The following is a 21,281-nucleotide window of genomic DNA, read 5'->3' on the forward strand; positions in this document are numbered from 1 at the left end:
TTTTAAAAGCCTGTGCCTAGAATTGCTTTCCCCTTATTATTAAGTGCCAAGTTTCTTTCTATCACTTTTTCTTATAAAGCATTACAGTATACTTTGAACTGTGAGCATTTCTGTTGTCTGCCTGGGACATATCTCCCCTTTGTGTCCTTCAGTGTTCATTGTAATAAATTCTCTTAGGCTCTCATGGATTTTTGTTTTTGTTACTCTTAAGTAAATACGGTGAATGTTTCATTTCCCTTTTCTACTTGCCTTAACCAAATAAAGTGTTTCCCACTGGTTTCTGTGGCATCCCTTTCTCCAAATCTGATTATGTGATTTCCTTTTTTAAAACTAAGATTTGTTTTTGTTCCTATTTTGCTTTTTGGGGAGAAGGGGAATATGAAATACTAATTTGATAATTCAAAAGGTTCTTTTCTGAATATGAAGGAATTAACCAAGGGTATATGTGAAAAAGAAGGTATCTGGGTTATCATTAGTTCTTAAATAATAACTAATAATTATACAGTAGTTTATAATTTATAATGCATTATATGATTTCCTCATGTGACAATAAATACAGCTCCAAGTTACTTATTACTGGAACAATATACAATTATAACAATTTGGACTAAAATTTGTAATAATAAACATGCTGGTAAAAATTTGTAATTTGGAATTAGGATTTTAAAAAAGTTAGCCAACCTGGCTCAAAGGGTTATTCTGGTGACTAAAATTTAATAAAAATTAAGGGAGAAATATCTTCTTATATTTAAGAAAAGTTAGAAAAATAAGCAGTAAAACATGGAAATGAAACACTGATATGGTCCTTACAAGTGATTCTTTTCTTATCTGTGCCTCATCTCATAAAATAAATGAATGAAAACCAACTTCCTCCTGAGTAAAGTAATCTAATTTCAATCCCATCTTATGGTAAGGAAAATTAACTTTCTTATATGTATGAAGACATATTACTGGATAAAACAAAAATAAAGAAAACTAATCCTATGAGTAGTGTTACTGACCTTCTAAAATACAAAAAGGCTGGAGATAAACAAAGAGTAAGTAGGTAAAAGTGGTTATTTGGTATTATCTGTACCTGTATGCTAGCCTCTTGGTAGAGGCAGTTGAGTCTGTATGTTGCTTAAGGACTGTTTTGTCATTAGACACCTTGAACTACAAGGCAAAGCGTAGCTTCAGAGATTGCTAACTTATTTTCTAGCTTTTAGAAAGTCTGAGGCAAAAAGTCATTTTATCCTTTATGACCATCGAAGGCGCACACTTTAAGAAATGAATGTAAACTATATTCATCTTAAAGACCGCAATAGACACATTTGTTTTCTGCTCAGTTCCTTCTTTCATCATCCTCTTCAGAAAGATGGCCATTTTAATTTCAGTGTAAACAAACCTGTTGGATCATGTATTCATACTGGGCTATTAACAGGCTCTCTCAAAAATATATATTAAGATATAAAAAAATATCATGAGGTAACACTCATAGAAGATCAGGTAGTATTTAACCAGGGCAGATTATGTTAGACTATGTGGAACCAGAAGAACCAACTGATACCATATAGAGAATAAGATCTCATGAAAGATAAATACATATGATCTCACCTACAAGAGGAATCTGATCAATAAAACAAACAAGCAAGCAAAATATAACCACAGACAATGAAATAAAGAATAGACTGACAGTAACCAGAGGGGAGAGGGAGGGGAATAACAAGGGAAAGAAGGGGAAGGGTCATCAAGGAACATGTATAAAGGATCCACGGACAAAGTCAAAGGGGGTAGGATTGAGGGTGGGAGGTGGGGATGGGTGAGGATGGCGGAAAATAGAGACAACTGTACTTGAAAAACAATATAAATAAATAAATAAATAGTTTAAACAAACAAACAAAAAAAGAAGTAGATCTCAGCAATGTGGACCTTGAACCTCTGGTACTGATTCTCCAGTTTCAATTCTAATCTCTATATGGCCTGTTGTGTTACAGTTTCTGTTCTTGAACACCTATTTTATTTATATGTGTATGTGAATGTATATTCATGTAGGTTAGGAGTGTATGTGTGTTGCATGATTAGGGTTTTTTTTTTAATTTTTTATATTTTAAAGAGAGGGGAACAGGGGAGAAAACGAAGGAGAGAAACATCAATGTGCAAGATAAACACTGACTGGTTGCCTCTTGCATACCCCAACCAGGGGCCTGGCCCACAACCTAGGCATGTGCCCTGATCAGGAATCAAACCTATTACTTTTGGTCCACAGGTGACGCCCAACCCCACTGAGCCACACCAGTCAGGGCTGTGTTGTGTGTTTAAAAAAATAATCTCTTTTGGGTATTTGCGTGCATGTGATATATAAAGCCAAATGGCTTAAACTCACACCTGGGTCTTTTAGCAGTGGGGCAAAAGCCCACTTTCACCATGTATGTTAACCAAAGCTATACACCAGGTATATCTCTAATAAATTCCACTAATTAAGCTAGCTGCGTGTTCCTAACAAAGCAAAGTACTTAACCAAGAAAAAAAATTAAGACGGGTTTCCTAACATCACAAAATTATATATCTTTGTAAAAGAATTATCATTGGAATAAATTTATTTTTATATTTACCTATGTCATAGCTCACATATAGGAGTTGAAATTAAACTCAAGAATAAAAGACAGAAAGCCAGTTTCCTATCAGACTAAAGATTTTCACTCTGGTTTGCCACTGATCAATTTTATGACATTAAGCAATTCAGCTGGGGTTGAGAACCTGTGGCTTAAGTTATTCACCATTTAGTTTGCCAGTTTGCCTATGTGCTACTGGCCTGCTAGAGGTTTAACTACTGAAAGTAAAACAGCAATAAACTTGTAATAAAGAATTATTTAAACATAATTCTGGTCAAGACTGAACTGTGGTCTTGGAATTCGCAATGGCTATGTAAGAAAATCCTGAGCCTAATTAGACTCGTCCCTTCAAATGAAAATATCGCAGGAAGTCCAGAGTTAGGTATAATCTCATGGACAAAGCCTCTGAGTGGGAATGCAGCACAAGAATTGTGGGTTCTAAGGCAGTCAAGTACTGATTAAGCAATCACAAATAATCTTATTGAGATGGGAAAGCAATTAGAGAAGCCAATTTCATTCTCTGGGAAGCTCAGATTTTTAAAAGAATATGTACAAAATAAAGAAAAGTGTCACAAAGGCTCAACCCTACTAAGAACTAAAATTTCCAAAAATGCTAATAAAACAACAAAATTTTTCAAGCTATGTTTGGAACAAGACCACAATCTGTTGGGGAAAGATAATAAGTTAATTGATAATAGAGAGAAGTTCAAAAACAATTTGTCTTTGCCTTTTTTATCACTGCCCTCAGTTGGAAAGACCAGACAAAAATGAGAAGATAAAAAAAAATTAAAAATAAAAAAAAATGAGAAGAAGAAAATGAACTCTGTGATAGTTAAAAATAGGTCTGAGAATGTTAGTTTTAAACATATTTAAGATTCTAGGCCCAAACAAATTAAATCACAATGTATTGACAAAATTTTAAATATAAATGAAAAATGGAAAATTGTTGCCCTGATTTTTATTTTTAAACAGGAACATTCCAGAAAGTACAGAATGATTAGCTTAATATTGATCCCTAAAGAATTCTAAAAAATAGAATCAGGCATTTGAGTTTTAAATACGTATAATTTGAAAAGCCAACATGGACTAGGTATAAAAAAGTGCAAATAATTATCCTTTTTGATAAGGATTGATAAACTTTGGTAATAATATAGAATGCTACAGCAGTGAATCTTTTAAGACAGAGGAATGTAAGTGGGACAATAGTACAGCTAAATAAATTCCCAACTGGTTGAAGAGTTCTTTCTGAGGAGTAATGAAAAGAGGTCTCTAGCAGTGAGCTACAATAAAGACTAGAAAGCTTATTTAATGTATTTGTGCAAGATGAAAAGCTAGTAAGAAAATATAAGAGATTTAAAACTCAAAAGGATTCTGATAAGCTAAAACAATAAACTTAAAACAAATGGGGAGACACTTAACAAGAATAAACCAACTCTTTTATTTAGGCTTAAAATATAATTCTATAAGCATAAGATGGGGAAGTTTGGTGGTAATATATGCAAAAAAATCTATTTTAGTGAGTTAGAGTGATTTAAAGGTAATAAAATTTTATGCTATATATCAGGAGGTCAGAAATCAGCTATTGAAATGGCCAGTTAAAGGGGTTTAAAACTGCGCTGGCTGGTGTGGCTCAGTGGACTGAGCACCACCCTGCAAACCAAATAATCACTGGTTCCGTTCCCAGTCAGGGCATGCCTGGGTTGCAGGCTGGGTACCCAGTTGTGGGGTGTGACAGGTGTCCACACACTGATGTTTCTCTCCCTCTCTTTTTCCCTCCCATCCCCTCGATCTAAAAATAAATAAATAAAATGTTTTTTTAGTTTTATTTTTTACTTTATTTTAAAATATATTGATTATGCTATTACAGTTGTCCCATTTTCCCCCCTTCACTCCCTTCCACCCTGCACACACCCTCCTACCCACACTCCCCCTCTTTAGTTCATGCCCATGGGCCATACATGTAAGTTCTTTGGCTTCTACATTTCCTATACTATTCTTAATCTCCCCCTATTTTCTACCTACCATTTATGCTATTTATTCTCTGTACCCTTTCCCCCTCTCTCCCCCTCCCACTCCCCCACTGATAACCCTCCATGTGATTTCCATTTCTGTGATTCTATTCCTATTCTAGTTGTTTGATTAATTTGCTTTTGTTTTTGTTTTAGGTGTGGTTGTTAATAATTGTGACTTTGCTGTCATTTTATTGTTCACATTTTTTATCTTCTTTTTCTTAGATAAGTCCCTTTAACATTTCATATAATAAGGGCTTGGTGATGATGAACTCCTTGAACTTGACCTTATCTGGGAAGCACTTTATCTGCCCTTCCATTCTAAATGGAAGCTTTGCTGGATAGAGCAATCTTGGATGCAGGTTCTTGCCTTTCATGACTTGGAATACTTCTTTCCATCACCTTCTTGCCTGCAGAGTTTCTTTTGAAAAATCAGCTGATAGCCTCATGGGCACTCCTTTGTAGGTAACTCTCTCCTTTTCTCTTGCTGCTTGTAGGATTCTCTTTAATTTTAACCTTGGGTAATGTAATTATGATGTGCATTAGTGTATGCTTCCTTGGGTCCAGCTTCTTTGGGACTCTCTGAGCTTCCTGGACTTTCTAGAAGTCTATTTCCTTTGCCAGATTGGGGAAGTTCTCCTTAATTATTTGTTCAAATAAGTTTTCAATTTCTTGCTCTTTTTCTTCTCCTTCTGGTACCCCTATAATTCAGATGTTGGAACGTTTAAAGATGTCCTGGAGGTTCCTAAGTCTCTCCTCATTTTTTTGAATTCTTGTTTCTTCATTCTTTTCTGGTTGGATGTTTCTTTCTTCCTTCTGGTCCACACCATTGATATGAGTTCCAGTTTCCTTCCCATCACTATTGGTTCCCTGTACATTCCTTTATTTCACTTAGCATAGCCTTCATTTTTTCATCTAATTTGTGACCAAATTCACCCAATTCTATGAGCATCCTGATCACCAATATTTTGAACTGCGCCTCTGATAGGTTGGCTAGCTCTTTGTCGCTTAGTTGTATTTCTTCTGGAGCTTTGATCTGTTTTTTCATTTGGGCCATTTTTTTTGGTCTGGCGAGCCTGTTACTAGTAAGGGTCAGAGCCTTAGGTGTTCACCAGGGCGGGGCAATCCACGTGGCTGCATTGTGAGGCTGTATGTGGGGGAGGGTCTGAGAGGGAACAATGCCACTTGCTCTGCTCTCTGCCAGATTTCAGTCACTTCCCCCGCTACCCACAAGCAAAGTGGGCCCTTCTGGGGCTGATTCCCGTGTGGGTGGGCTTGTATACATTCTAGGACCCTGTGGGTCTCTCCAACAAACCTTCCCGTGAGACTGAGCGTTTCTCCCACTGCCGCCTCAACCCCCACAGGTGTTTTCAATCAGTGGTTTGAGACTTTATTTCCCCCAAGCTGGAGCCCTGGGTGGTCTGTTTCTCTCCCCATTTGTTCCTCCTGGTTTACCTGCACGTGAATGTGGGACTGCCTGCTCCACCAACCGCAGCCTTGCCTGGCCAGCTGCAGCCTTGCCCACCCCGCTCCACAATTCACCAGCCACTGCCTTGCTTCGAGTCCTCTCCACCCAGCTGCCCGTCTCCACCCCTCCTACCAGTCTGGATGAATGTGTCTTCTTTAACTCCTTGGTTGTCAGACTTCCATCCAGTTTGATTTTCTGTCAATTTTGGTTGTTTTTTGTTTTTAAATTGTTGTTGTCCTTCTTTAGGTTGTGCAAGGAGGCACAGTGTATCTACCTACGCCTCCATGTTGGCCAGAAGTCCTTTTTTTAGTTTTAAAACTGTGAATATAGCATTCTCTGAGAGCTTTCTGAAATAAATTTTGAACCTTTTAGACTCAAACTAAAAAGACATATGTAATATTTGTAAATGCAAAGCATATGTAATAGTGTCAATGAACAACTCTCATGAACAACCAAAAGAAAAAAAATTCTATATTGACAATTTTTTAAAAAGTTTTATTTATTAAATTTTAGAGAAAGGGAAAAAAGAAGGAGAAAGGGTAGGAGAGAAACATGGATATGAGAGAGAAACATCGATCGGTTGCCTGTTGTACGCGCCTCGTCCTGGACTGAACCCGCAACCCAGGCATGTGCCTAGACCCAATATCGAACCAGCTATCCTTTGTCCTGCGCAGTCAACGCACAATGAAGCCACATCAGTCAGGGTTATTGACAATATTTTTTGTCATTTTAATATGTAGCTGAAAGGACAAGCAACTTAATAACTTGCTTTCTAAAGACACTTTTTGGTTTTTTGAAATTCTGTTCTTTACCCTAGCATAAAACATTTTCATAAACTTCCCTTTAACTAGTACCTAAAAGTTTTAGTACAGGCATTACCTACTAAATATAAAGACTAAATGTCAAGAGTGGCAGATTTCTTCCTATACAATTCTACTGAGGAATTCTGTTGAAGAATCTTTACTGAAATTAGTAGTAAAAGAAGAAAGGTCAGAAAAATTTAGCCTATTCTTATAAACTTTCTGATACTAATTTAGAGCTGTTATGCATTTTAAAAACTGAACCAATAATAAAAAAAATACTTTTAAAAATACTCAACTTTAAAAGAAAGAATCCAAGAAAAAGATTTTTATAGTAAAGAGAAAACAATTTGGTAGATTTCAGTATAATAATAATATACAAAGACATCTTAAGCTAAATTTTATTGAAAGACTTGATTGCCTAAGGATGTTAACAAAATAAATAACCTATTAAGGGACTAATGAACCTTTATCCCATACAGAATATTAAAAATTTACAACTTTCAAGGATTTTGGTGGAATCTTCTTTCATATATTCTATCTACTCTTCTGTCAAATGATTTTAAATAGTAAATCTCTATCTGGGAGCAAAAGCATTAAGAACAGAAATAAATTTAATTGATATACATACAGAACTGTATAGTCTTCTAGAAAGGATTCTTCATAAGATTGAGACGGCCATGAATGTGATTTGTTTTCCTGTTCATTCTCAGTCACAGACTTATGATCTACATGAAAAAAAAAATACAAACATCAGGAACAAGTACGCCAATTAAAAATCATTCACTCTGATATGTAAATAGTATCTTAATTAACTAGAGATACATGAAGTCCTTAAATCTGAAAACATATTAACATAAACAAGATTGACCCAAAAAGTTAGGTCTCAATATTTTCAAAAACATTAAGAAAATAAAGACAGGATGAAATAAGACTTAAGATAGATGAGATTTCTAATGCAGAAACTCCAGTTTGGCCTAATCTGTTTCTGATTTTTAATCAACCTTTAAGATCCACATTAAATGTCCCTACTTCTGCTGGTATTTTACAGAAAAATAACGTAACTCTTAAAGGCTCTATTAAAAGGTCACAAAGAGGAAATTTTATATATCATTTGTTTTCTCATTGTTTTACTATTACCTATTTTATGGGGGTGGGTAATGGGGTAGGATATCTTGGTACCTCTTTTTGTCTTTCCATTTGTCTTTTCACATTTCTCCTAGTCTCTCCTGTATCTTTCTGAACTTAATTTCATTTTTTGTCTATTTTTCTTATTCTACTCTTTTAAAATGACTATAACATAGAAATAAGCTATGTATTTAATGAAAAAATTATAGACTTCCAGTTCTTATTGTGAAAAATGGTGCGTGGAATACTTTGTATGTTTGGTTTAAAGAATTTTTTTTAAAAAAGTATGCTGTTTCCTACACAATGATGGACCTTAGGGGAAAAAACGGAATTTCTCATCCTGCCTTGGATTATTCACTTGTCTTGGTCCTTTAGTGCCGAACAGTCTTATTAATAAAAAGAAAAAAAAGGTTTAAGTAAATAAAAGTTCAGGTTATAACCTAAGGCGATTCCTTGACTCATGGAAAAAGAAATATCCTTCTTTACTTACCTAGGTAAAGAAAGAAGGTTTAAAACCTGATAATTGAAGAGAGCTATATTAACTGATTATTAAAAACAAAAAACCACCAGAACTGCTAGAAAATCAAACTGTATGGAAGTCCAACAATCAAGGAGTTAAAGAAACATTCATCTAGACTGGTAGGAGGGACAGAGAAGGGCAGTCAGGGCAGAGAAGAAATGCAGCAAGGCAGTAGCTGCAGGGCCTGGATGGCAAGGCAGTGGCTGGCACACTGGGTGGTTTCACATTTGTGTGTGGATAAACCCAGAGGAACAACAGGGTAGTGATACAGATTTCGCAACCCAGGGTTCCAGCCTGAGGAAAGAAAGCCTCATAACCTCTGACTGAAAAAACCTGTGGGGGTTGCAGCAGCAGGAGAAATGCCTAGCCTCACAGGAGAATTCATTGGAGAGATCCACATGGTCCTAGAATGCAAACAAACCTGCCCACCCAGGAATCAGCACTAGAAGAGCCCCATTTGCTTATGGTTAGCAGGGGAAGTGATGGAAAGCCAGGCAAGAGCTGAGCAAATGACATTGTTCCCTCTCAGACCCCTGCCCCACATACAGCACTACAACCCAGTGAACTGGTTGCCCTGCCACCCTGACAAATACCTAAGGCTCTGCCCCTTACTACGTAAAAGGCGTGCCCAGACAAAAAAAAAAAAGGCCCAAATGAAAGAATAGATCAAAGGTCCAAAAATAGAACTAAGCAATGAAGAGACAGCCAACCTATGAGATGCAGAGTTCAAAACACTGGTAATCAGGATGCTCACAGAAATGGTTGAGTATGGTTGCAAAATAGAGGAAGAAGTGAAGACTATGCAAAGTGAAATAAGTGACAATGTACAGGAAACCAACAGTGAAGAGAAGGAAACCAGGACTCAAATCAACAGTGTGGACCAGAAAGAAGAAAGAAGTATCCAACCAGAAAAGAATGAAGAAACAAGAATTCAAAAAAATGAGGAGAGGCTTAGGAACCTCCAGGACATCTTTAAACGTTCCACATCTGAATTATAGGGGTACCAGAAGGAGAAGAGGAAGAGCAAGAAATTGAAAACTTATTTGACAAATAATAAGGGAAAACTTCCCCAATTTGCCAAAGGAAATAGACTTCCAGTAAGTCCAACAAGCTCAGAGAGCCCCAAAGAAGTTGAACCCAAGGAAGCATACACCAAGGCACATCATAATTACATAACACAAGATTAAAGACAAACAGAGAATCTTTTGTTTGTTTGTTTTTAAGTATTTTTTTTTAATTGATTATGCTATTACAAGTAGAGAATCTTAAAAGCAGCAAGAGCCCTGGTTGGTGTGGCTCAATGGATTGAGTGCCAGCCTGCAAACCAAAGGGTTGCCAGTTCGATTCCGTCTGGGCACATGCCTGGGTTGTGGGACAGGTCCTCAGTAGGGGGTACCTGAGAGGCAACCACATAGAGATGTTTCTCTCCCTCCCTCTCTCCCTCCCTTCCCCACTCTCTAAAAATAAATAAATAGTTTTTTTAAAAAGTAGCAAGATAAAAGGAGACAGTTACCTACAAAGGAGTGCCCATAAGACTGCCAACTGATTTCTCAAAAGAGACCTTACAGGCAAGAAGGGGCTGGAAAGAAGTATTCCAAGTCATGAAAGGCAAGGACCTACACCCAAGATTACTCTATCCAGCAAAGTTTTCATTTAGAATGGAAGGGCAGATAAAGTGCTTCCCAGATAAGGTCAAGTTCAAGGAGTTCATCATCACCAAGCCCTTATTGCATGAAATGTTAAAGGGACTTATCTAAGAAAAAGAAGATAAGAAATATGAACAGTAAAATGACAACAAACTCACAGCTATTAACAACAAAACCTAAAAAAACCAAAAACAAACTAAGCAAACAACTAGAACAGGAACAGAATCACAGAAATGGAGATCACATGGAGGGTTATCAGCATAAAGGTGGAGGGGGAAGAATGTGGGAAAAGGTACAGGGAATAAGAAGCATAAATTGTAGGTACAAAACAGACAGGGCAGGTCAAGAATAATATGGGAAATGGAGAAACCAAAGAACTTGCATGTATGATCCATGAAATGAACTAAAGGGTGGGAGAGTGCTGGTGGGTGTGGGTGCAGGGCAGAGGGGAATAAAGGGGGGAAAAATGGGAGAACTGTAATAACATAATCAATAAAATATATTTTAAAATAAATAAGATTTACTGAAAAATATAGAGATTTAAAATTAATCATTTATTAAAGGGGGAAAGAGGAAAACATTTCTATCAAGAAATGGTATCCAATCCTTTGTACAAGCACACAGCAAGTATTTATAGTTTGTTATACAGAACCAAGGAAAATAAAGGTAATTTCTGATTTGTGGAGTACAGTAGGCTGGCTCCAGGATAGTTTGTTTTGATCCAACACCAAATCCTTTTGTTTCTCCCAGTTTCAGGGTTTTTTTAAATACTAACATAAAACTTTATTACTAGAAAGTCGTTAATCCTTGTATTTGCCAAAAATGTTAATTACATAACCCCCCCATCACTTATAAACATTGGTCTACCACTGGCAAACATGTACTTTTATTTTAATAAATTCATTACATTTCAGGTGAACTACATAAAAAAGATTAAACTATCATAATCAGCATCTCCATTGGGAAAATTATTACTTTAAAAGACTGAAACAAAAATCCCAACTTACTTTATTTTAGTGGGAAAAAGACTGTCTCAGAAAGAAAAAAAGAATTGTTTAGAATTACCTGTTATTTCCTCTGACCACCTCCTGCATTTAAAAGCCATTCATCAAAACTAACGTAATCCCAAAAGGGCGTGTTAATTCCAAGTGCAAATGAAGCATAGTGTGATAACTTAACTGTTTCCTTACGAAATCTACTATTCTAAAAATGTTACTTATTGAAATTGAGAATATATATTGGTAATAAAAGATTTCTTTAAAATATACTGATAATGCTAAAATGTATTTTCAGAGATTTAAAACCTTAAGATCCCAAATTATAGCAGTGAAAATTATTGTAATTTACTGGTAATATTTCATAGTAGTAATTAAAATCTAGTAAATGTACTTCTTCAATACTTTAGGAAATCGGTGAAAGACTAAGATTTATAAGATAATAAGTCTAATAAAGTAATTTTCAATTTTTCTCTTTCTAGCCCTGGTATACTATCTTTGATTAATTCCTTCTAAAATAAATGTGTTTAGAGTTTAGAAGGCTGATAGTTTAATAATAATCTAGAAATGAAAAATTTTGCCACCCATTTATTTATACCAGAATATTCTTTTCTAGTATTGTTCTTTACACAAAACTGGATTATAGTGGTTTGGAGTCTTAAAATTCTATTTGCCCTTGGTATACAAAAACTTTTTGAAGAGATACATTTGTTCATTCCTTCCCTAGGAGGCTTTGTAGGGTATGCATTTCTTATGATTGGATGGGTAGGGATTTTCATTTAATAGGGAAACTTATTAATACAATTTACCAGTATAGGTCTTATATTTTATTTTAAATGATTATTCGTTAATTAGCCTGACATAATTATGCAGGTCTGCTTCAGATCAAGAAAATACCAGAGAATACTCTAGGTTGGGATTAGAAATGTACATACCCTTTATCAGTGTTGAATTGTTACTTCTAGTAGCTTCATTCACTAGAATCATTGCTTGGATGTATTCTGTTAAGGAAAGGAAAAAAGAACAAAAGCAATCAGCAGTAGCATTACATTTATTCAAGTGCCAACTACTGTACTAAACAATTTACATATTTTATTTCATTTAATCTTCACAACTCCTCTGAGGGGGTCTTATAAATATCTGTATTAGAGAGAAAGAAATTGCAGCTTAGAGGTTAACCTATTCATTTCAGGACATTCAGCTAGGAAGTAGGACTGGATTCAATCCTAGGTATACTGGACTCATGAAGGCAAGGGAAAAAATGTTAAAATGAAAAACAGTACTAATTTTTCTGACAAGTACATAATAAGCTAATATTATGAGAATATCCAGAAAGAATTCAAAATAGTCTGGAAAAAAAAGAACCCAATAGTCTGAGTGTAACAGATGTGGTACAACGCTCAGAATAGTGTTTGAACTAGGAGGCTCCTGGAACCAGAGAAACCCCTACTTCCCTCAGGAATATAAAAAAAAAGGAAAAAAAAAAAATCCCAAAGAAGCCTCCACAGCCATGGCTGGGAGACGAGCTACTTTGCATGTATCAATACCAGCTGGCCATTGTTATAGTTATGGAAACAGCTGTGCTAAGCCAGGGAGATGGGAATGACTTTGACTCATAACATACCTTGAGAAGCTTGCTGTGCCTGCCTTCCAGAAGCAGAAAGGGGGTTCACTCCCAGTCACCGGGCCACGCCTGCCTGTACTGACAATGGCAGCCAGAGAAAGGCAGAAGATAACAGAGAACTCGCAGATGTAGTCAATTGTGGGAGGAGTTGGAAATGGGGTTATGGAGGAGGTGCCTGAATTTAAACAAGGGGTAGGAGCAATTCTCCCTCTGCTCTAGGCCATGCAGCTTGGGAAGGAGAAGGGCTCTCTTGGCCATGAGATAAGTAGTGGTGAAGTAGGAGACATGCTATCTGTGGTAAGGAATTTTTACCACTTGATTTGAAAGAGAGGTTGGAGATGTAAAGAAGCAGCTGTGTAGCTTATAGTAAAGGAGGCCACGCAACCTGGAGAAATAAGAAAGGAGATGGTGCTGCTTTGATTGTGCCTGCGCTGGCTAACTCTGAAGCTGCGAAGGACTTACTTCCAAGATCCTGTCCTGCTGCACCAGGATTTTACTGGGAATTTTAAGACCTGTATCTTTCCTGAGGTTCACCATGATCCAGAGTAACATGGCCCATGTCTTTCTGGACTATTAAATGGAGGCTGATGGCAACATATTCCAGATTGTGCACACATATGGACATGGGAAACTTTGGGGGTTGCTTTTGGCTAGTAGCCGTAGGTACTAGTGGAGAACCTGAGAAGTGCTGGGTCTCATGGTAAAGGAGGTCTCTGAGCTGAGGTGCTCTGAGCCTCTCCAAGGTTGGAATATTGTAAATAAAGATCTCCTTCCAGCATTAATTGTCGGGTCATTCACCAAGGTACCATGTGGATAGGTCCCAGTCTGCTCAGTAAAATGGGGAAAACTTTGTTTGAAAATCATCTGTCCTAACGGAATGAGGAGGTTTCCACATGAAAGTCTTATGTTCTACAACCAACCAGAGTTGAAGAAAAAAAACCCAAACCTTCGTTGACTGTATTGACCACCTATATACAAGTTTTGCTTTCAAAAGCCTAATAGAGCAAGTTCTGTTTAAAGAAGATATAATATAGTTACATGTACTGTTTTATGTAAAAAACACTAGTTGTCGCTGAATGACAGGATAATGGATATTTTTGTTATGCTTTCTATATGTACCAAGTGCTGTATATGAGCAGATATTACTTTTGTAATACTCCCCCCCAAAAAAAAGATAAAAAAGAAAATAATAAAATGGGGCGGGGTAAAAGGTAGCCTGAGTTAAAGAGATATATTTAGTAGCTATTCAAAATAAGCATCTTCTCCACTTTTACAATATAGCCATGGTATGGTAAAAGAAAGATTTTATAGATACAGACCAAACACACATATAAAAAGGCAAACAGAACTGATGTTAGGATTTTAGATGATGAAAAAGGCAGTTGATTTTTAAAACAAACTACAGGGGTCTTGTCCAAGATGGTGAGGTAGGTAAGCCTTGCCTCCCCTTACATAACATCAAAATTACAACTAAACTATCACTCAGAACCAACAGAAATCTAGCTGAATAGAAGTCTACACTAAGGAATTAAAGAAGAAACCACGACCTAACCCCTGCTCACAGAGCCCTCCAGGGCTTACTGGCTCTCTAGGACTAAGGCAGAACACCCAGCAGAGGGGAGGAGCTGCAGGGCTAGGGGAGACTGCATGCCCCAGAAAGACTAGACCCAGTAGGGGGCTGAACTACCCCATAGCAGCACCGAGAGCGCCTAGCATCTAACACAGCAAAGACCAAGAACGTGGAGTGTGAGTTGCCCCTAATTAGTGCAACTCAAGGACAGCACAACTGGTGGACTAAAGGCCTGGTGGGGAGCAGAAGGACCCTGAGGAAATGGACTGGAGGCTGAACAACAGCGAAGAGTATGGCTCAGGAAGGGAGAAAAGTGAAACCAATCCTTCCAACCACCCCGTCCCATTCCACACACAGGAAGACCAGCAGAACTAATGTGACTGGTTTAAAGCCAGCAGAAGAGTTTTTTTTTTTTTCTTCCTTTCCTCCATTCACCCTAAATTCCTTCTTCCTTTCTGTCCTTCTTTCTTTTTTTATATTCCTTCTTCCTTCTATCCTTTACCTTTTTTATTCCTTCTTCTGTCTTAATTTTTGTTAAAATTCCTTCTTATCTTGCATCTGATCTTTCTTTATTCCTTCTTCCTTCCTTCCTTTCCTTTTCTATTCCCTTTTTCCCTCCTCCCCTTCTCCCCCCCCCCCTTTTCTCTTTTTCCAACAGGTGAGACAACAAAACCTGGAGTGCTGAAAAGAACAGAGTTAGACCGTGATACACCCATAAACGTCAGCTCAAGATCAGTGAGCAGAGGAGATTAAGGAGACACCACCACTGAATCCCATTGGCATTCTACCATACAACTTCATACCATAAACCCAGGGAGTCAGAATAGATCAATTTAAGAAGCAGAGGCTAACAAAAACATTCTCACAAACAATGGGAAGACAAAGAAACAATCCCCAAATGAAAGAAAAGGAAGAGGCCTCAGAAAGAATGCTAACTGAAAAAGAGGCAACTCAACTATCAGATACTGAGATCAAAGCAATGGTTATCAGGAAGCCCACTGAGCTTTCTGAGCTGACAGAGAACTACCAGAAACTACAGGGAAACTACAATGAACTCACTGCAAACTATATCAACATGAAAAAGGAAATAGAAACTATCAACAAGGGCCAAGAGGAAATGAAGAATACAATTTCTGAATTGAAGAACACAGTAGAAGGAATCAAAAGCAGACTTGATGAAGCAGAGGATCGGATCAGCGAGCTGGAGGACAAAGTAGAAAAAAACACCCAGAAAGAGCAGGAAAAGAGGCTCAGAAAGAATGAAGAGGCAATAAGGGAAATGCAGGACAACATGAAACGTAACAATATCCGCATAGTAGGAGTACCAGAAGGAGAAGAAGAAGAACAAGGGATAGAAAACCTGTTTGAAAAAGTAATGATGGAAAATTTCCCTAATCTGATGAGAGTAAAAGTCACCCAAATACAGGAAACACATAGAATCCCAAGCAAGAGGAACCCAAAGAAGCCCACTGCAAAACAAATCATAATTTAAATGGCAAAATTCCAAGACAAAGAGAGGATCTTAAAGGCAGCAAGGGAGAAACAGGAAGTAACATACAAGGGAGCCCCAATAAGGTTAGCCACTGAATTCTCAATGGAAACGCTCCAAGCCAGAAGAGAAGGGCAAAAAATATCCCAAGTAATGAGAACCAGAGGCCTGCAAACAAGACTACTTTACCCAGCAAGGCTCTCAATCAAGAAAGAACGCCAAATAAAGAGTTTCCCAGACAAAAGAAGTCTAAAAGAATACACTTCCACCAAACCAGCTCTGCAAGACATGCTAAAGGGACTGCTATAAGGAAAGGAAGGAAAAGAGAAAGACAGAGGAACACAGGCAAGAAAAATTGGCAATGAATAACTACCTATCGGTAATAACCTTAAACGTAAATGGATTAAATGCTCCAATCAAAAGACATAGAATAACTGAATGGATAAGGACACATGACCCACACATATGCTGCCTACAAGAGACCCATCTCAGGACAAAAGACTTACACAGACTGAAAGTGAAGGGCTGGAAACAAATTTTCCAAGCAAACGGACAGGAAAAAAAGCAGGGGTAGCAATACTCGTATCAGACAAAATAGACTTCCAAAGAAGGGCCATAAAGAGAGACCCACAAGGTCACTTCATAATACTCAAAGGAAGAATCCACCAAGAAGACATAAACATTGTAAATATATATACACCCAACATAGGAGCACCCAAATACATAAAGAAAATCTTGGAGGACTTCAAGAGAGATATTGACAGCAACACAATTATAGTAAGGGACTTTAAGCCCCACTATCAAAAATGGACAGGTCTTCAAAACAAAATATCAAGAAGCATATTGTGTCACTTACAATACACTAGAGGAAATGGACTTCACTGATATATATAGAGCTTTTCATCCCAAAGAAGCAAAATACACATTCTTTTCAAGTGTACATGGAACTTTTTCAAAGATAGACCACATGATAGGACATAAAGCAAGCCTCAACAAATTCAAGAAAATTGAAATCATATCAAGCATTTTCTCTGACCACAAGGGACTGAAACTAGAAACCAACCCCAAAGGAAAAATCCCCAAACACTCAAAATCATGGAGACTGAATAGCATGCCATTAAACAATGAATGGGTCAAGGACGAGATTAGGGAAGATATCAAAAACTTTCTGGAAACAAATGAAAATGAACTGACAACAACCCAAAACCTATGGGACACAGCAAAGGCAGTCCTGAGAGGGAAGTTCATAGCAATACAGGCCTACCTTAAAAAGATAGAAACATTTCAAACAAACAACCTAACACTACGCCTACAAAAACTGGAGGAACAACAACAAAGACAGCCCAGAGCAAGCAGAAGGAAGGAAATAACCAAGATCAGAGCAGAGTTAAATGACATAGAGACTAAAAGCACAATTCTAAGGATCAATGAATCCAGGAGCTGGTTCTTTGAAAAGATAACCAAAATCGACAAGCCTTTAAGTAGGCTCATCAAGAAAAAAAGAGAGAGGATCCAAATAAACACAATTAGAAATAAAAGAGGAGAGATTACAACTGATACCATAGAAATACAAAGGAGTGTAAGAAATTACTACAAAGAACTGTATGCCAAGAAATTTGAAAACCTAGGTGAAATGGACACCTTTCTAGAAAAATATAATTCTCCAAAACTGAATGAAGAAGCAGAAAACCTGAACAGACCAATAACAGCAGACGACATTGAAGCAGTCATCAAAAAACTCCCAACACACAAAAGCCCTGGACCAGATGGTTTCACAGAAGAATTCTACAAAGCATTTAAGGAAGAGCTAACCCCTATCCTTCACAGACTATTCGAAAAAATCCAAACTGATGTAAGACTCCCAAACTCTTTTTATGAAGCCAGCATCATCCTAATCCCAAAACCAGAGAAAGACACAACGAAGAAAGAAAACTTCAGGCCAATATCTCTGATGAACATAGACGCTAAAATTCTCAACAAAATATTGGCAAACCTCATCCAGCAATACATCAAAAAGATCATCCACCATGACCAATTGGGTTTCATCTCAGGGAGGCAAGGATGGTACAATATTCACAAATAAAAAACATAATACATCACATAAAAAACAGCAAAGACAAAAATCACATGATCATATCAATAGATGTGGAAAAAGCATTTGATAAGATACAGCACTTATTTCTGATAAAAACACACAGCAAAGTGGGAATACAGGGAGCATTCCTCAACATAATAAAGGCCATATATGAGAGCCCTACAGCCAACATCATACTCAATGGACAAAAACTTAGAGCTTTCCCACTAAGATCAGGAACAAGACAAGGATGCCCTCTCTCACCACTCCTATTCAACATAGTATTGGAAGTCCTAGTAACAGCAATCAAACAAGAAAAAGCAATAAAAGGCATCCAAATTGGAAAGGAGGAAATGAAGCTGTCACTGTTTGCAGATGACATGATAGTGTACATGGAAAATCCTATAGACTCCACCAAAAACCTACTCAACCTAATAAATGAATTTGGCAAAACAGCTGGATACAAAGTCAATTCTCAGAAATCAAAGGCATTCCTGTATACCAACAACGAAACTGCAGAAACAGAAATCAGGAAAAAATCCCATTTGATATAGCAACAAGAAAAATAAAGTACCTAGAAATAAACCTAACCAAGGAGGTAAAAGACCTGTACTCACAAAACTACACAACACTGAAGAAAGAAATTAAGGAAGACACAAACAAATGGAAGCATGTACCATGCTCATGCATTGGAAGAATTAACATCATCAGAATGGCCATACTACCCAAAGCAATTTATAGATTCAATGCAATCCCTATTAGAGTACCCATGACATATTTCACAGATATAGAACAAACATTTCAGAAATTTATATGGAACCGAAAACGACCCTGAATAGCTGCAGCAATTTTGAAAAAGAAGAACAAAGCAGGAGGGATCACAATACCTGATATCAAACTGTATAACAAGGCACTGTAATGAAAACTGACTGGGACTGGCATAAAAACAGGCACATAGACCAATGGAACAGAACAGAGAGCCCAGAAATAAACTCAAGTCTTTACGGTCAACTAATATTTGACAAAGGAGGCAGGGGCATAAAATGGAGCAAAAACAGCCTTTTCAACAGATGGTGTTGGGAGATCTGGAGAGCTACACGCAAAACAGTGAAACTCGATCACCAACTTACACCATACACAAAAATAAACACAAGACGGATAAAAGACTTAAATATAAGTGGTAACACTATAGAAGTCCTAGAGGAAAACATTAGCAGGAAAATCTCAGACATTCCACGCAGCAACATCCTCACAGACATGTCCCCTAAAGCAAGGGACATAAAGAATAAACAAATGGGACCTCATCAAAATAAAAAGCTTCTACATGGCTAAAGAAAACAGCACCAAATTACAAAGAGAACCAACAGTATGGGAAAACATATTTGCTAATGATACCTCAGAGAAGGGCCTGATCTCCAAAATATATAAAGAACTCACAGGACTCCACTCCAGGAAGACAAACAACCCAATTAAAAATGGGCAAAGGACTTGAACAGAAACTTCTCCATGGAAGACATACAGAGAGCCCAGAGACATTTGAAAAGATGCTCAGCATCACTGACCATCAGAGAGATGCAAATTAAAACCACAATGAGGTACCATCTCACACCAGTCAGAGTGGCCAACATAAACAAATCCACAAAGAAATGTTGGAGAGGATGCGGAGAAAAGGGAACCCTAGTGCAGTGTTGGTGGGAATGCAGACTGGTGAGGCCACTGTGGAAAACAGTATGGAATTTCCTCAGAAAACTAAAAATGGACGTGCCCTTTGACCCAGCAATTCCGCTGCTGGGATTATACCCTAAGAACCCTGAAACACCAATCCGAAAGAACCTATGCACCCCAATGTTCCTAGCAGCACAATTTACAATAGCCAAGTACTGGAAGCAACCTAAGTGCCCATCAGCAAACGAGTGGATCCAAAAACTATGGCACATTTACACAATGGAATTCTACACAGCAGAGAGAAAGAAGGAGCTTATACCCTTTGCAACAGCATGGATGGAACTGGAGAGCATTATGTTAAGTGAAATAAGCCAGGCCGTGAGGGACAAATACCATATGATCTCACCTTTAACTGGAACATAATAAATAGAAAAAAAAAAGGAAACAAAATATAACCAGAGACATTGAAGTTAAGAACAATGTAACAATGGACAGGGGGGAGTGGGGAGGGGACAGTGAGGAAGGGGATTATAGGAACTACTATAAAGGACACAGGGACAAAATCAAGGGGGAGGGTGGAAGTGGGGGAGGGACGGGGGTTTGGCTGGGGTAAGGTGGAGGGATGCGGCGATAATGCAGACAACTGTAATTGAATAACAATAAAAAATTAAAATTAAAAAAAAAGAAGAAGAAGAAGAAACCACATCCATCCAGACTGGTAGGAGGGGCAGAGAGACACAGAGATGTGGAATGGGCAAGTAAAATACCAGTGTGTGATGGATAAAAATCTATAGGGATATCTTGGGAGCAAGGGACCCCAACCCAGGGTTCCACTGCTAGGAAGAGAATACCCAATAACTTCTGGCTGTAAAACCAACAGGACTGAGTAACAACAAGAAACTGCTGGAGTCCCAAACAGTTACCTTTAAAGGACCCACACACAGACTTACTAAGACTCACTTCCTCTGAGCTGAGCAGTGGAGCAGCAGCTTGAAAGGCACCAGTGGCACATGGAGAGGAAATGAAGTATCTGGCATCAGGGCAAGACAGTTTTCTCCCAAAAAACAGCAGGCAGAAGTCATTGTTCCTTTTTTGCACCCTCCCCACACAAAGCCACACAGCCACCAGGCAGGTACAATATCTGAGATAACATCTAAGTGGCTCACACTGTTTGCTCAGCCCTGGTGATTCCCTGAGGCTCAGCCACACCCAATTTACAGACTCACCAAAGCTGTTAATGGTGGCTTTTCCATGTGAATGCTTGTCTTGGCTCAAGCTTCAGATCTTCCTAAATCTTCACAGCTGGTCTCAGCAAGCCCCTGTACCTATCACTAAATGGCTCCAGGCCTGGCACTAGCAGCAGCTGGCCTTGGTTCAGAGCACTCCTAAGCCCAGCAGAAGTAGCACCCATTCACAGAGTGCTTTATAGCTTATGCCAAGTGACCCAGATAGAACACAAGCAGTGGCTGACCCTACACTGCACCTCTGCCTCCTCAGAAACTCCAGAGCCTGTGCATCCATTGGAGAGCTACAGACCACAGCGGAGCACCACAACCCAAACACCTCCACAAACAACACCCTCAAGGGACAGAGTAAGCAGGCACTAGAGTCCTGATGAAGTAAGTCCTGTTCTGTGAAGTGGGCCTCAGCACTGCTTATTTTGATGCTTATTTGTGAATACCACAGAGGGCAGAGGTTGGTA

General features: G+C 38.0%; 1 protein-coding gene across 5 annotated transcripts in view; it reads right to left on the reverse strand.

The window, feature by feature from the left end:
• The window catches only part of SETDB2 (SET domain bifurcated histone lysine methyltransferase 2), a 115,300-nt gene that overhangs the window by 68,346 nt on the left and 25,673 nt on the right, over positions 1 to 21,281 (reverse strand). For all 5 annotated transcript variants that reach the window (XM_024569784.3, XM_053916556.2, XM_024569781.3 and 2 more), the window contains 2 exons: positions 12,093 to 12,158; positions 7,500 to 7,596 (listed from right to left, as the gene is read on the reverse strand). In XM_024569784.3, coding sequence (XP_024425552.1) covers positions 7,500 to 7,596; positions 12,093 to 12,158 — 163 coding nt within the window. The remainder of the gene's footprint in view (positions 1 to 7,499; positions 7,597 to 12,092; positions 12,159 to 21,281) is intronic.

Source organism: Desmodus rotundus, chromosome 13 (assembly GCF_022682495.2).
Source record: "Desmodus rotundus isolate HL8 chromosome 13, HLdesRot8A.1, whole genome shotgun sequence".
NCBI lineage: Eukaryota > Metazoa > Chordata > Mammalia > Chiroptera > Phyllostomidae > Desmodus > Desmodus rotundus.